The 17,716-nt window shown below is 29.6% G+C and overlaps 1 protein-coding gene across 3 annotated transcripts; it reads right to left on the bottom strand.

Annotated features, from left to right (window-relative positions):
* Nucleotides 1-3,586: 3,586 nt before the first annotated feature.
* Nucleotides 3,587-15,972, bottom strand: LOC145192133 (sodium/glucose cotransporter 1-like). 3 transcript variants are annotated; one of them, XM_090094381.1, is made up of 16 exons: nucleotides 15,908-15,972; nucleotides 15,471-15,576; nucleotides 15,298-15,369; nucleotides 14,872-14,976; nucleotides 14,660-14,719; nucleotides 13,427-13,531; nucleotides 13,212-13,317; nucleotides 10,200-10,280; nucleotides 9,780-9,988; nucleotides 8,937-9,072; nucleotides 8,188-8,295; nucleotides 7,865-8,015; nucleotides 7,143-7,311; nucleotides 6,822-7,037; nucleotides 4,552-4,723; nucleotides 3,587-4,221 (listed from the first exon to the last, which is right to left on the bottom strand). In XM_090094381.1, exons 2-16 carry the CDS (start codon nucleotides 15,555-15,557, stop codon nucleotides 3,914-3,916), a joined length of 2,085 nt encoding a protein of 694 aa, XP_089950507.1. In that variant the 5' UTR covers nucleotides 15,558-15,576; nucleotides 15,908-15,972; the 3' UTR covers nucleotides 3,587-3,913. The 3 variants fall into 3 exon arrangements, with proteins under 3 accessions (XP_089950507.1, XP_089950504.1, XP_089950501.1); XM_090094378.1 differs by lacking the exon at nucleotides 15,908-15,972 and adding an exon at nucleotides 15,857-15,907; XM_090094375.1 differs by lacking the exon at nucleotides 15,908-15,972 and having other exon boundaries at nucleotides 15,471-15,641.
* Between the last annotated feature and the right edge of the window lie 1,744 nt (nucleotides 15,973-17,716).

Here is a 17,716-nt window from a genome sequence, read left to right as displayed (position 1 = left end):
ACCGTAAAAATGTTTTTCTTTTTTCTTTGGAGAGTTTTACGGTCAATATTAAAAAACCGGATAAACTTTATTATCTGAAAACAAATTTCAAATTTCTCTCTCTCGTACAAAGTAAAAGATCAAACGTGCAGAGTAGGGTGGAGCTTATTTTAGCGAAAAAAATTTTTTTTAACTTTGATGGTCCTACCCGTTTAGGTTGTTTCTTTCAAGTAGAAAACACTCCCATAAAAATTTCAGCATAAAAATATTTATATTTAGGGGTAGCTCAAGTGCTCCAAAGTTTAGAAAGTTTTGAAAAATTTGACAGATCAAGAATAAATTAACGATCATTTTTCATTTCATGTTACATCACAGTAATCATTAAATGTTATAGTTTTTGACAATCATCGATTAAACATAAACAAATTTAATAAGTTTATTAATTTCACAAACTATATTTTTGAGATAATATAACTTCACGTCGTACGAGTATCGTGTAAAATACGCAATTATTGTCATGTTATGCAATATAAAAGTTTTAATTAAAAATATGAACTTTAAAATTAATCAACAATAACCCTTGAGTTTAAATGTTCTACTCTTTTGCTGGCTTCTGTGCTAAAGTTTGCTTTCGGCTGTCTGGGTAGGCTCGACGATGTTTTTCTACAACTTATAGCAATTCATCGCAAGTGATGAGTCCACTATACTCCTGGATTAGTGCAACTCCTCGTTCTACACAATCGTTTATCACTTTCAACAACTTTACCATTTCTGTTGCTTGTTTGAAATCATCACGTTCATTCCATAATTCAGGATCAATATTTAGAAATCCATCTGGTAATTCCATCATTGAAAAGAATTTCATAGATTTGGCAGTTACAAAATCTTCCAAATTCTTGTTTTTTAATACATCCATTGGAACACTAAGCATTTTGGTGTGATCTTGTTCCAAATCTTCGTTCTGCATGGCACTCGTCATAAGTCGTTTTGTGGTTGAACTGACCAGATCATCAAAGAATGCTAAACCCACAAGTTCAGGCGACAAAGTAAACCTGACCAATATGGGGCTAGCCTCCCTTAAGCGGTCATCAGGATACTAACCCGGACGACGGTAGATCTTTGTCAACTTCCTGAAGTGGGAGCAAACTCTGGGACGACGCTCACAGGGTCTCCTCTGGACGGAGTAGGCATGCGTCCACATGGCAATTAGCTGGAGGATGGTAAACAACAATACATGATTGGATAGCTTGATTGATGTAGCTTTCAAAATTGCTGGATGGATAGTCGAGTACTTTAGCAAAGATTTCATCAACATCAAATCGCTGTATGGAGCATTTGCAGCTGTGGGGCTGTGATCCATATCTTCAGTTAGACACGAACCGTAAATATACAAACATCACGTAATCCCAGTTGTTCTGTCAGTTTAAATTTGAATTGATGTCGGAACATCCAGATTTTCAAACTGTATATCACCTTTGACATCCAACTTGCATGATGCATGGCTTCGGGGATCATAAACCGAATTTATCAAAACACATTGCTCGGATGCTATTGATTATATTCCAATCTTCAATTGCCCCAAAGACGGCAGAAGCTTGAGTCTCCAGATAACAGCTTGGCAACAGTTAAGTTGAGAAACACCTTTGCCAGAAACCAATACTGGCAGACCACCTTTTCTTTGCCAGTCAAATGAGGAATGAGTGTGTCATCCCAATGTACAACCAAAGGAATTAAAACACGGAACTCTGCTTTTAAACTTGCTGATCTCTGGGTTCGATGCTCCTGGCTTTGTCAATGTATTGAATCTCGATTTATGGCAAGATTGTCAATATTTTGACCCAGACTTTCAGCTTTTTCAGCAATAACAAATGAAGCTTTGCGGTGAGATTTGGCTCTGTCTAGAGCAGCTGCCAGACCTGGTGTAACAACAGATTTTGTGCCCCTCTTTCTTTTTGCTGGAGTACAAAATGCGGTGCCTCCAACTGCTCCAGCGGTACTCTCGTCTTCAGTTTTCACATTTGAACTATCTTCTTCGGCTGATGAGCAACTTTCAGTTGCAGTCTGTATGTGCTGCATACCCTGATCCTCCATTTGTTGACGTCTGAAATCCAGTTTCCTTTTTCTTTCGGCTGCCCTTTTTTCTTTGATTGTCAAAGTTAGATCTAATCCGGCCATTTACCCTCGCCTTCCTTTCTCTCGCTGTGCAAATATGGTTAACATTTAAGAAGACAAATTGTCTTCTTGAATTAACATTTAAGAAGATAAATATCCTCTCTTGCTTGCTGAGCAGCAGATTTTTTTCCTTTGTTTTTTTTTAGCAAACACCATTCTTCGAACGATTATTCCAGTTTTATATGGCAATTTCGATGTTCTCTCATTGGAATTCGAGCTTTCTGCAAAAACTTAGCAATCTCATTAACTGTAAAAGACGATGATTGTCGAACAGTTTCTTTCAGGTCTATGTGGTGATACAAAAACAAACCCAGAGCATTACGTAATGATGGAAGCTTACTTCCTGTGAATTCAGCCACAGATTCTCCAAGTAGATACACCTGTGTTTTAGATCTAGTTGCTACTGACATTTTTCTATATTCTAAAATAAAAAGAAATTCACATTATTCAAAGTTAGCTTACATTGCAGAATGTATTAACTCGTTTTAAAAAAGAATTTCATTCAGATTACCCTGTGCATTACCATTTAATAAAATACCATTTAAGTTTATTTAACCTACCAATAAATGGAAAGGAATAAACAGGCCAGAAGGGCTAACAATAGAAAACAAGCAACAAAGTGCATAAACGACCACGCAGGATCGTAAAGAGAAAAGGGTTAAACATACCCGGTAAAAGTAAACGCCTTCTACAGCATGCCTCGCTCCCGAAGGGAGCTAGTGAGAATTAAGCTACATGTAAATTTTGTCCAAATGAGCCCATATTTGGTAGTAAATATTTTTTCATATAAAGGAATAGAATGGGAGGGTAGGACAATCAAAATTTAAAACTTAAAAAATAACCTCCAACCTATTGCAGAGCCGTAATTAAAGATTTGGCGACTTAAAGGTTTCCATTAAAACCCTAATTAAATTTTTTTTTTGTTATAATCGTCTTCGTCCTGCATTGAGCAGAAAAGAGGAAAAAAACCATTTTCAAGATTTTTTTATACAACAATGATACTTTTGAAAAAAGATATCTGACTTTAAGTATCCTTTTCCTCCAAGAGGAAAAGAAGTTAATAAAAGCTATTTCATTTTTGATTTAATTTTAGTTTCATAGTTTCTGCGTGACATTTTTTTTTTAACTTGTAACTAAAAATGAAGAGCTAGGATATTTTAAATAAATGTAAGGATATTTTAGATAAATATTTTCGCATATATTATGCTTGCTACTTTTGTTGATTTCTTCGTTTTAGTTTCAAAATACTGGTACACATGTGACTCAGTATAATTATTTTTCTGTAATTTAAATTAAAGAGATTTTAAGCAAGAGATTTGTGTGTGTGTGCGTGTACGTGTGTTTATATTTAATTTAATTATTTTTTGATTTTTAAAGGATCCTCAAGTTTAGTTTTCAATCCCAATTCGTTTGAAGACCCAAAAACTCAAAAATGTCAGTCATTATGCATATTTAAAATATAAAATTTGACATAAGAAAATTTTGTTCATTGTACATATTAAAGAATATAAAACATTATTTACATAAGAAATATTTATCCTAAACGATATAAGTAAATATAAAGTTCGAACTTTTAAAATATAAATTTCATTTTTCTTACTTTTAAACTTAAATTTAAAAAGTAAAAAGTTACGATTCACAGTCTCCAACAAAAATAATAATTAAGACTGAACTGGAAACTTTAAAAACATGCTAAGATTATATTTTTCATCATTTTTCAAGATTACTATTTGCGTCATACACAACATTTGATCATTCAAAATTAAATCGGTCTTGAGCCGTTGTAAAGGAATATTTTGTTCGGGATTTCAAAAGTTGGGTAGGTTGGCATTCCGTCTGGCACGCTGAAATAGATCTGAAAAAACAGACAAACGCACAGCAAAATAAAGCAATTGATCCACAAAAATGCTTTCGCTCGAGGATTTTGTTGAAGAGAAATAATTTCTCTCCAATGTTGATGCTGTTCCGCAATCGATTTTTTTTCCTCTCGCACATCTTGTGATAACCCGCATGCAAAGTATAGCATTCTCTTCCAAAAGGAACGACGTTTACTTTTAACGACAGGTAAACCTAAAAATATCAGGTAAACAACAACAACAAAAAAGTAACAATAATGAACAACGAGCATTTGAAAAAATTCTACTGTTGAGGAAGTAAAAAACAAGTTTGGAAAAAAAAGGTGCTAATCAGAGAGAAGTAAAAAAGTGCTCATCAGACAGAGATGATTCTAATATATCTGGAAAACTATGCTCACTCTTCCATTTACATGTTCAACTTTTATTACACAGAATAAAAGCCTTCTCTTGAAAATATAAAAATAACACCGGATTTTAAACAATAGATGACTTAATCAAAGTATGTTTTTCCATGGACCGAATTTAGAAGATTTTATGAAATCACCTGCTTCTTTACTCTCATTTATGTCATTATATGACTGAAATTCCAATTGCTCATCGCAAAAGCTCCGCCTTCTTCTTTCAATTTCATCAATTTCATCTAAATCGTGTTCTTCTTTTATTTCGTCACCTCTAATTGTTGAATTGTGTTTTGTCCAAACTGTTGTGCGAATCAACTAAAATTCAACATTATGGCATTCATTAAAACAAGCAAAAATTAAAAAAGGAAAGGAACATAACAAGCATATATAGTGGGGTGCCGGTCAATACTATATCGGTTGAAAAACATATCTTGTTGGCGACATATCCACCTTTTAAGTGATTAAAATATTACTGGCCTGGTAATTGTGAAAAATTTAATAGTCTTTAATTGTGAACAAGTTTTCTCAGTTTTATATAGCTTTATATAGCGTTTTTTGAACAAAGAACTACTTTAATTTTTTCATCGATCGATTGCTTTGGAGTTTTCTTTTTGATATGCTTTACAATCTTCAGATTTAAGTACTTTTCCTATCAAAGCTTGAATATAATTTTTCTCGCAAGATTTGCTTTTATGGAACGAATGAATGATATTGCTTTATATTTACTTTTAAGTTCACTCTTTTTTCCACTTCCTGCTTTTGTTTCGATAGATCGAGTCTCTTCATATAGGATTTTGAAGAAAACTTTCCAAACTTTTTGAGTAATTAACAATTAAAGGGTGCTAAACTAAATCGTGTTCAACTGATGGTTTGCAAACAGTTTGGTCTTGCATTCTTCATGCATACCATCATTTACACAGCAAACGCACACAAAAACTTGAGAAAACATGTTTAGTGGTGACACAATCTTAGTAAACCTTACACAAAAGTAGCAACTTTGACAAAAAAAAAAAAAAAGTTTACCAAATGTTTAACTTTAAAACCCTCAACATTTATTCTATTTGAGATAATTTTTAGTGGTGCCACAACCTCAATAAAATTTACAAAAAAACAGTAATTTTGACAAATGTTTAAATCTTTTCAAATACAACAGAAAATGGTATTCATAATACAGGCAAGGTTATAAAAATCTTTGTTTTAATTTGAGTTGCATCAATGAATACCTTAGGAACTTAGCGAAATAAACCTTGATGCTATTAACTGAGAGGATACTTTCATCAAATGATCCAAAAAGGTCCAGGTCTTCTTGACCATATTTTGACAAAGCTGTTATCAACTTAGTGTTCTCAGTAGCAGAAACTTCAGAATCAAAAAAAACCTTGCTGGACAAGCATCTCACTCCAGGCCAGAATAGATGAATTACTGTTTTTGTAGCAGTCAAATTAACACTCGATTAGCAGTTCAGCTAATAAGCCTGTGCAACAGAATATTACCTGAACTGCTAACTGCAACTAGATTTTATTAATTAAAAGTGGTTATTTTTTTATGCAGCCTCAGTACTGTTTCTACTAATTACTTGTTCAAGACAAGATGTGATGTGATTTGTTGCTTAGAATTGGCCTAAATTTTTAGCAACAAATGTCAAATAAAGGTTGAATTAAATTAAATGAACCTGGTTATCTGGTTCATAGACAACGCATCAGGATTGACTCTTGACTTTTTCTTTATTTTTAAGTTCTTTGTATTACAACTCACATAGTTCAGTGTAACCTTATCTTCTTGTGGTTCTTTTTATTTTGTTGATTATTTGCCTTTAAAATAATCTTGGAGCATTTTCTCCAGTTAGTGTAGGTAAAAGTATGAACTTATCAATCCAAAACTAGTTTTGAATTCGTTATGATTTCAGAAAATCATTCAAAACAGCTCACTTTATTAAAGTAAAAAGATGAAGAATAGTTAATCAATATCAGAACTAGCTAGAAAACTAGTCTTTGGACTAGCTTACGGTGCAGTTTATATATTTAATAATAACTTGTGAGAAATCTAAACCAACACAAAAAGTGCTATGCATGAAATTTTTTTTATACCTGAAGAAGTAAAAATTACAAAAAATAAAAAGAAATGTCATTGAGAATATTTTTTAAATACAAATAAACTATTTTTGCCAGTTTGCATAAAAAAAAAATTGAAAATACTTTTCAAAACAAATCCTAAAATAGCATGGCTTTTAAAATGGAATTTTTGAATGAACATATGCAAGTTATGCAATAAGGATGTACCACCATTAAACTTAAATATAAAATTCTATTCAAGTACTTTTGATACCATTAATTTCATCTGCACCTTAATCCACACAAAAATATTAAATATGCATTACTCACTTGTTCAAAAATATTAAATATGCATTACTCACTTGTTCAGGAGTAGGTGGATCTGTCAGTAAACTCAGCACAATACAAACAATTGCAGTGATTATAAATAAAATGAATGCAAAATAAAAATAGTGAACATATTTGATGACTAGAGGACGATTGTCAAGTTTGTTACAACCAGGTGCAGGGTAGACAAAATCCAATGTCATTCTTACAATTCCAATTATGAATCCACATATCAAAGCCCAGAAGGTGCCCTTAAAAACATAACCATAAATGATCAACAAATAACAAAAAGCATTGTTTTCTGAGTAATAACATTCTTCAAAATATACAAGAAAGTTTTCAAAAGAACTACTCACCACTTCATTACTTCGCTTCCAGAAAATAGCAATAATATACACTGCTGCTATAGGAGGTGAAAAATATGATGATACAGCTTGTATGTAAATAAACAACTGACCGCCTTGCAAATCCTTTAAGATAGGCACCCATAAAACACCTATGATACACAATACCACAACAAACACCCTGTAAATCCAAATAAAGTTAAATTACCTATACATTTAGAACATAAGCATATCATAATCAGAAGATTATCTAACATTTATAGGGGGATCATAAAGACACAGTTTATGTAGATAAAGATAACAACATAAACACAGCTTGTAAAACAACTTTAATCTCAGGGGATAGTAATTTTATTGTTGCTTAAGAGTCAAAATTATAATTAAGGAAATTAAGTAATTAAGAATTTCATTTTTGCTAATTTGTTTTTCACACATCAAGAAAAAAAAGGAAGATTAAGAAAAATACAAGAAACTAAAAGACAATACCAGCAAAAACAAAGCTAAACTTATGAGTGGTTTTATAAACAGCTGTTATTAGTGGTTTTATTCTAAAAATATGCTGTATTTATTTTGTTTAAACCCTATTCTATTTGTTTTACTTAACTAATTAAAAAAAGGGAAAAAATAGCATACATAACAATAAATAAAAATAACATAAATATAAAATAACCTGAAACTTTGGAAAGGAAATTAATTCTAATGTGTGCTAAACTTTTAAGCTACAATTTGCCTACCTTCCTACAATCATAAGCTCCCTAGTTGAAGCACGTTTTCTAATGCTTCTGTAAATATCCATAGTAAAAAGCGTTGTGGCACTGTTAAAAATTGATGTGAGATCACTCATCAACGCAGCCATCATCACTGCTAACATCGTGCCACGCAGACCTAAATAAGAAAAAAAATTTTATGATCAGTAACAATACCTTAAAACCAAAACAAACACTTTAAAAAGGGATAGTCTTGCAAATAAATACAATAGTAAATTGAAGCAGAGAAAAATTATGCAACAATTGGACAATTTAAAAAAAATAATTTAAATTTATTATTGATGCCTAACCTGATGGCATTATCCCAAGTACAAGCTTAGGCAATGCAATGTTGCTACAACCAGAATTGCTTCCACATATTGCAAAACATTTTTCAGGACTTACACAGGCTACATCATCTAAAAAGGAAAGTGTATATACATATATATAATCACTAAGTCATATTATAACTTTTTTACAGGGGAACAATTAAATTTTTTTTTTCAAAGTTTATATCTCTGTAGTTGTTAAGAAGCAGACATAATGCTAATGGCAAAGTCACAAAAAAACATATATGAAAAAAAAAAAAATTAATAAAAATGGACTAAGTGCTGCATCAAAGAGGGATCCTAAAGTGTTTGTTAACATTTCTATGAAAATATCAAAATAAGGGTAGAAAAAAAAGATGTTTTGTATACTGTTTTTTGTTTACTTTAACAGTTTGAAACTGACTTGTATTAACCAATTGAATTTTTAATAAAATGAATACTGAAGTTTTCTTGTTTCTGCAGATGTAACACTGTAACCTTGTGGGTAATTTCATAACACTCCTACTATTTTCTCATTGGGAATATTTCTCAACGAATTCAATATGGATTATTATTTGTATCTATGTATTTAAATGTAACTTTTCAATGTAATTAATGAAATTTAATGTTATGTAGTCTAATGTTTGTTATTTGTAGGGTTATTTTCAAACTTATTTTCAAAAACCTTTCTTTATAAACTTATCAACTGCAATTATAATCAAACTTTTTCAACAACAAAAAAAATATTTTACTTGGAAATAGTATACGACTTATCATTCCAGGCATAACCATAGTAAACATTGGAATTATTTTGATGTATCCTGCAATTACTGCTCCACCTTGTGCATGAGAGAGACTCTTTGCTGCTAACGCTCTTTGAACAATAACCTTTATTATTGAAGTATGATAAAATAATAGCTAGAAAATAACTTATTTATTTTTCAGTTAAAAATTGTTAAACTACTTTTTTTTTTTTGTTTAAGAAATAATATTGTTTTGTTATTTTATCTTTGTTTCTATTTTTTTTGTAAAATTTGGTAAAATTCTATAAGCAATTTTTTAAAATATCCCAAAGAAAAATATAAAGAAAAAAAGTGAAAAAGCAATGTGCAAATTTTTAAAATTCAAATTTTGTGATTTATGCGTCTTTAAAAAGTAAAGTGCTAATTTAAAGTTGTTAAAATTTTAATAGAAATGTACATGAAACTCATATACTGATAAACATATACTGATGCAAGCATGCATATCAGATTCCAAATAACTTTTCATAAATAGTTCAATCTTTTGTACCTTCTAGAATTCCTGCAAATAAGTCACTATTAATACTACTACTTAAATTATCATTAACAAATGCCAGGAATAGAAACGCTATGGGAATGATTACAGCAGCTACAACTTTCCCTGTACTAATAACAGCAACATTGATTACTACAGTAATAATAATAAAGTTACAATCTATAATTAGGCAATGTAACTTTAATATAGAATAGAAAATCATAAACAATGGAGTTGAAACTTTTTGATCTCAAGATGAGCATAATAACCACAAAGTCTGGCAACCACAAACAAATTGACCAGAAGACTAAATACCTTACTTGATCAGCACACCAATACCATATTGATGCTGTAGATTGTCCGAGTAAAAATCCAGGCCACGGTAGATCTGAGTCAATAGGATCACGCAACAAGATAAATGAATCTGGCCTAGGTATTCCACAAGTTGTGTTACCTGCAAGGACTTCATCTGGGACAGCATTGATATACTTTGTGCGCAACTCACCATAACCACCGATTTCATGAAAACCTACAAAAAAAAATGCTTTAAAATTCCTTTCATCAACTACTTATCTAAAAAATTTTAATTAGAAGTTTGTTAAAATAAAATTGGCTCATTCAAATTAAATTCAAATCAACTCAAAACATTTAATAACAGAAACAAAGAATTCGATGAAGAAGAAAAATAAGTAAAAAATGAAATTCCAGCTATTAAAAGAAAATTTATTTCATAAACATACCTATGTAAGTCATTATTGATACACCCCCTATCATAATAAATGCCATGAATGTGTCTAAGTAAATCACAGCAGCTAAACCACCTAAAAACAAAGTAATTTAAAAATGCACATAGCAGAATAGTTTATTGACAAAAAAAACAAAACAAAACAAAAAAAAAACACTAGAACTTCTAACATCAAAACAAAAAGTCTTATTGATGAAATAGACACTTTATTGATGCAATAGACATCTGATATTTTATGGAAACTTACACAGGTTTTGGCAGGCATTTAAAGCTATCTTGGTTAACTTAATTTTCCCAAAATTTTTTCTACATCAATTTCTTAATATTGCTAAAAGGCCAATATTGTAGATTAGATATCTATATCCTGTTTATCAAAAAACAGATCAAAAAGCTTAAAATCTAATTAGTAGTTTTCATATTTGTTAAAATATTTAAAAAATAAATGGAAATCATTTAAAAAACAATTATAATAAGGTTTTGCACCATTATTTTGACAAGGTTGGATTAAAAATTTAACACAAATAAGTGAAGATGAAAATTCCGACATAAAAGTATATCTGTGTGATACCTGCATTTGAATTTAAGCACAGATGCAAATGCTAATGATAAGATTTAAAATAGGTGCTATTTTAAAAATAAAGTATTTAGCCTAAGTATTTGAATACATGTTTAAATACACTTAACTGCAAATATTATGCAACGCTTATAAATTCCAACTTATTTTGAAAAATATTATGTATTTCCCAGAATTATCAATTACAAAGATGATAATAATGTTTATTGCTATGCCTTTTGTAGGTTTTATTCCATTTCTCTTATTTAATTTTGAAATTATAGCAACTTTTCATAAGTAGCATGTTTTGCAGTAATTAAACCTCACTTCTAAAATAAATGTATGTGTTGCTTTTAAACTGTTTTAACATTGAAAAGATAACTGTCATTTGAGCAACATATCTGTTCACAATGCAGTGTTCTATACGAAATTTAACTCGTGATGAGTGTGTTACATTTGTTACTTTGTCAAATGAAAGATTAACAGTCGGTAGGGTTCTGCAAATGTTTGTAGAGACCAATGATCAAATTAGACAACTTAGTCAAGACAGGCAATGAGCTACCAATGCCATGAAGGACCAATTTTTAATGCTTCGAATACTGAGAGAATGGTCCACTACTGTACGAGGTCTCCAAGTACAAGCTGAGGCTCAAGGAACTGCTGTTAGTCAAGATACCGTAAGAAGAAGACTTTGTGCTTTAAATTTAAGACCTCGGGCAGTAGCTACTGGTCCCAGATTGTCAGAAGAAACAGACTGGCTTTTGCAAGAAGGCATATGAATTGGGAAATACATGATTGGGGACAGGTCTTATTTACAGATGAGTCAAAGTTTTCCCTTGTAAGTTCAAATTGCTGCCCAAGAGTCTACAGAAGACCAAATGAAAGATATTTTGCTTGCAACATTCAAGAAACCACTTTATATGGATGCAGCTCATTGATGGTATGGGGTAGAATATCTTTAACAGCTCACACAGAGCTTTTTATTGTTGATGGTTGACATCTGACTTTTCAACGATGCATAGCAGACATTTTAGAAACTTTTGTGATACCTTTTGCACTGTACATTTAAGATGGATTCCATCTTATGCAGGATAATCCTAGACCGCATACAGCACATATAATTACTGAATACTTAAATAATGTTAATTTTCAAGTTTTGGAGTGGCCATCTTGCAGTCCAGATATGAACTTTATAGAGCATCTTTGGGACATAATGGGACACCATGTTAGAAGCCAACATCCATGACCTAACAGTCTAGACAGGCTGTGACAAAGTCTTATCAGCGTGTGGGAAGATATCCCTCAAGAAATGATTAGATCTTTAACTGAAAGTATGCCACAACTCTTTCAAGCGGTAATAATATCAAGAGGTGGTAACACTAGTTATTGATAAGTCAAAAATGTCTAAATTTAAGCTGTATTAGTGTGCATAACAATAATTATTATTTTACTTTATTTTGTTAAACGAAACATATTTTTGGTTTTAGTTTTTATTTGTTTAAGAACCATATTTTTTGTTTTGGCTAACAGTTAATAACAAATAACGACAAAATAACAATTAACAAATAAACAAATAACAATTAATGACAAATAAATCAAAATGTATAAGTGATGCATTAATTTAGCAGCTAAGTGTAGTAAAGAAGCACACAATATTTTCAGGGTGAAATAATTTCAGTCTGCTTAGCTAGTGACATTTTCAATACAGTGTTAAGGTAAATTTTTTATACTTGTATGTTTTCAATGCAAACTTTGAAAACAGTTAATGTGAAATGATATTAATTTAATTGACTTTAAGTATTTTATAAAGATCTAAAAGATCGTAAAGATTATCTTTTTTTTTTCTTTTTTTTATGTATAATACAATAAATATGAATTCATTCAAGATTATGTTATCAGGCATGGTCAAATTTATATATAACTGTTGTTCTCCTTTTTTCACAATCTCTAATAATTACATTGGCAGAGTTTTTTAAAATAATTCTGAAGGATGTGTCTTCTACTAATCTAATGATATTCTAAACAACTTTAAGAGTTTTTAAAGTTTTCTTGGAAAAATAACTCATATGTGAAGACTAGTTATAGAAATGCTTAGAAATATGTTGAATAAACAATTGCAACCGCATGGAATGGAAATTCTAAAATACTTTAACAGAAACAGTAAAGTTATTGAATTAGTGCTGCAAATGCGAAACTAATATTTATAAAAATATGAAGACACATAACAAAACTAATTATGCTATTTTATTTTTCATTTTAATGGATATTTATACAAATTTTAAATCCAGTAAAGCTAAATATTTACCTAAATGCTAAAGGTTATTTATTTTCTTACAATATATATATATATATAACTTTATATAATATTAGTTGATTTTAAATTTCTATAATCTTAATAATAAATAGGAGCTGCGATTGCAGTAATATAACTTTTGTAAAAGTAAAAATTTTTACCAGTCACTGTGCAAAGTCCTGTCAAAACCAATAGTCCAAATATAGAAACATACAAATTCCATCCTACAGATTGTTGAATGAACAAGGCACCAGAATACATGTTCACCTAAGATTTGTTGACACAAGTACTACAATGTTTAAATACTTTTTAAAAATAGTAAGTACAATATATTTTAAATAAGCAGTGAGAAAATTTTAAAAGTAAGAATACTTACTGATATTTTGGTAAATATGTAGAGAAGAAGAGACAAAATAGATAGAAATACACGAATACGATTACCACCAAACCTTTTATGGATATATTCCGGTAGAGTACATACCTATTCAAAAAAGTTTTTTTTAATTTGTTTCACTTTTTCCTAATTAAACCATGAATACTAAAAGTATAGTGTTTCCTAAAAATATATGACCTTTGTGTATAGAGCATGAGATTTATGTTTTAAATTATGAGTCAGACCCTATAATATCAACAACAAAAAACTAATCTACAGGATGTTCAAAAAGTAATGCACAACTTTAACATAAGCTAGCAAAAACAAAAAATAATTAAACTACAGTAAATTTTACTTCAAAAACAGAACTAAATTAAGAATATTTTTTGTAGATGTTTGAAATAGCCTCCATTTTCTTGTACAATAGTTTCCAAGCCACCAAATTGTTGATGACTGTGTTTTGTTCTTGTGAAATGTTTGCTATTGCTTGCTCAATAAAATTAACTAATTCTTTTTAGACCATGTAATGCAGTTCTTTTTATTTTGAAATTGATATAAAAGTGGCATTGATCAGCCCACAATACAGAGTCCAAAAGGTCCTTGTTTTGAAGCAGCAAATTAGCAAAACGGAATCAAAGTGGTAAGTCTGTTGCTGTCAACTCTGTAGCATGAGAAGGATATGATGAATGGATACTTTAGGGATTTTAGTATCATCTGCAATTGGTTGAGTGGAGCAGCAACCAAAAGCAAACAATTCAGTAATTCCATCACAACTCCTATTAGTTCTTTTTCTAAAGATCGGTCACCTGATTTCTGCTGGTCAAGTACACTGCTTGCTTTTTCAAACTTATCAACTAATCTTTTGATGCTATGTGTGGTGAATGGGTATTTTATTAAACCACATGCTTGCTTGATCTTTTGTAGTGCTGCTGTTGCACTTTCACACTAACTTCCATAATAGTATTTAATGATGAAAATTCTCTCTTCCATAGAAATATTGTTCAAGACTGCATTCTCAAAAATAACAATCTACAATATAGTACTCCTTTCTTATATATTTAAAAAAAATATATTTTAAAAAAAGAATATTTTAGAAATATTCTTATGGGCTAATTAGTAACAGACAAATGAAATTGTGCATTACTTACCAAACACCCTGTATAAATTAATATTTCATTTTAACAATAATTATATGCTATTAATATTATCTATACTTAAAACATTATGTAGGCATACCCCACTTGCAATGTATACAGGTAAAAATATAAAAGCCAAGAGCTGCAAAAACACAAGAGCCTAAAAAAAACAAAAATTTTAAAATAAAAAAAAAAATTCATTAAAATAAAAGTAAACCAGAGTATAATTATTAAAAATAATTAGTAAATAAAATCACATATAAGAAAATCAAAAAACATTTTTATTCATGAGAATGTTTTCCAAAACCATACATTCAATTCAAATGCACCAACACTGATACCAGCCGCAGCACCAGAGCCAGCAAGTCCAATAAGATGTTCACTTCCAATGTTACTAGCAAATAAAGACATACCAACCTATAAAGAAACTCCAGTAGTTTAGATTTGCACCAAACGCAATATATAGGGATTCTTTTCATAGCTGTAACACACATTCTACCCTGTTCAATATTTAAAATAAACCATGAGAATAAATTTATAGGAACTGCATTACCAATTTTATCAAATTTCTATAAAAAGAAAAAAAGGTCTTTATTACAACATTTGCAAAAAAAAGTGGAATTTTTAGAGTGACTATGAATTTTTATGCGATAGCATTTTAAGTAAGAAACTTAACATTGGGAAAGAAACAAAAATAACAAATTGAAAAAAGAAATTAAATATATAGCAGTTTCTTACTGGCAGAAAAGTCATAAATCGTCCAGCAAGAAAATAACCATCAATTGTTCCTCTTTTTGACTGAAACATCGACTAAAGTATATAATTTTAATGTTAGAAATTACTCTGAAGTATTTTATACTTAAAATTCATAAATAATTAGATAAAAATATATAAAGTTTAAATAAGTTTACCCATATTCCCACAACAATGACTCCAAAAAAATAAACAGCAATCATACTGATATCTGCTACAGAGAGATTTCCAGTTTTATTTGTCATTTTCTCACTCCTATTTATACTGAAATATAGATATATAGTTTAAATATAAACACACACACACATACTTATTCTTCGTTCAAGTACGCAATAACTTTATATTAAAAAACAAAAGAAGTAGAGAGATTATTGTTTAAATTTTCAAATATAATAAATTGAAAAAATGGAATTTGATTTAGTTTGTGGTCGTTCTGATTTGCTATTTCACGTGGTTTTTATATTGTAAACAAATAAATTCAGGAAATAATTGAATTAAATCGGTAACGATGTTCTATGAAGGAGAGCAAAAAAAGTATAAATACCGGTAACCAATAAACCGTAAGTAGTCGTTTAAATCTTTACATTCTTTTTACCTCGTCTCCAACAAACATCAATTAAGCACCAGCGTTTTTTTTTTTTTTGTTTTTTTTTTTGTTCTGTTAAAAATGAATGAAAACAAATAAAATGTAAGCTTATATCAGTTATTTGAAATAAATTAAATATAAAATAATATTTATATTTATACATACATGGCAATAAGAATCTAGATAAACATTTGATATATCTTAATATATTATTTTGTTTCAACCAACATTAGGAGTTCTTTTTTAATGAATTTCAGAAAACTTAATTTATCTTAATAGACTGATATAGAGCTTTTTAGTTTATTCGTTATTTATTAAGAGTCTGCTTATCGTTTCATTTCCACATCGTTTTCATTCCGATAAAATATCGGGAATAAAAAAGTGGAAAACTTTATAACGTCGTATTCATCGGAATGATTACGATGTAAAATCGTTATAAAAATTTTAACCGGTATTATAGTCAGTTTAAATTTCGGTATATATCGGAACTCTCGTCATTCCGATGATTTTTTTTTCCGATATCATATCGATATCATAACGATATGGAAATGAAACGATACGCAGACCCTTTTATTATTTATTAGTATGAAAAACACCGTTATTAACGGAAAAACCACTCTCAGACTTAATCGTAATAATTACTGAAAACTGGAACATCACGCTTTCCCTATAAATTGTTGCTATCTAAAAAAAATTCTATCATATAAAGCATAATCTAAATTATTTAATTCTCAATTGAATTCCTTGATTCACATAAATCCTTAGTTTTTACTCAAAAAATTTTTTAGGGTTTTAAAAAAAATACCACCTCCGTTTCACAATAATAGGTTATAATTTCTTCCTCTCACTTATGACTTCGTGGCCCCATCCCTGTCAAACAGCTCAATTTCCCAAAATATTGAAAAAATTTTATTAAGATGTAAAAAAATGATTTTTTACCATAGTTTTTTTCTTTTCGAATATTTCCGTGGAGAATCTTTTTTTATATCACTCTTATTATTTTTGTCAAGATTCCTTTGATCGGGTAACTAACAAGTAAACGGCTCAAAAGAGTACTTAAATAGCAACCATTAGACGTTTTTACTTCAAGACTAAAGTTTAACTCTAGGGTCTTCCAAATTATTTAATATAAATGAAGATTTAACAATAAATTCAAACAAGAAGGAAAAAAAGATAAGTAAGTATAGAATGTGAAAATTAACCTACCGGTTAAATGATATTTCCATATGATATTTATGAATGGTATTTTTACAATATATAAATACCATTCATAAGTATCATATTATGATACTTATGAAAGATATTTACATATGATACTTATGAATTGTATTTATATTTGATACTTATAAATTATATTTATATATGATGCTTATGAATAATATTGGATTGTTAATTATAATGCTTTATATATTTGCTACATTGAATTCTAGTTACATACAATTTTATTGATAGACATTATCATTTTTGAGGTATAAACGTGTATTTTCATACATCTTTAGCTTTATTTGCAATAATCTTGATATAACGAACATCTTGATATAACGAATGCTAAATATAACTAACATCTCGATGCAAAAAACTAAACCATAATCCCCGCTCATTTACATAACTTTCTAAACAAAAAATACCTTTGAATATCATGAACACTCACTCTAAAGATCCTTTTTTTATTTTTGTTCTACTTGAGAGAACATTTAGAAAAAGCTTCGGTTGAAAATGGAGTGCTTCGTCTAGTTGCTTTTTGTTGCTTGATAAAACTATTTTTACTACCGAAATTTTTTTAACATTCAACTTAGTTTTATTGAATTATTTAAACCA

The sequence above is a fragment of the Hydra viridissima genome, unplaced genomic scaffold, assembly GCF_058129835.1.
Source record: "Hydra viridissima isolate aposymbiotic clone 2 unplaced genomic scaffold, HvirCarnegie_v1 scaffold_1, whole genome shotgun sequence".
Lineage (NCBI taxonomy): Eukaryota > Metazoa > Cnidaria > Hydrozoa > Anthoathecata > Hydridae > Hydra > Hydra viridissima.
This window is presented reverse-complemented; position numbering and strand designations above follow the sequence as displayed.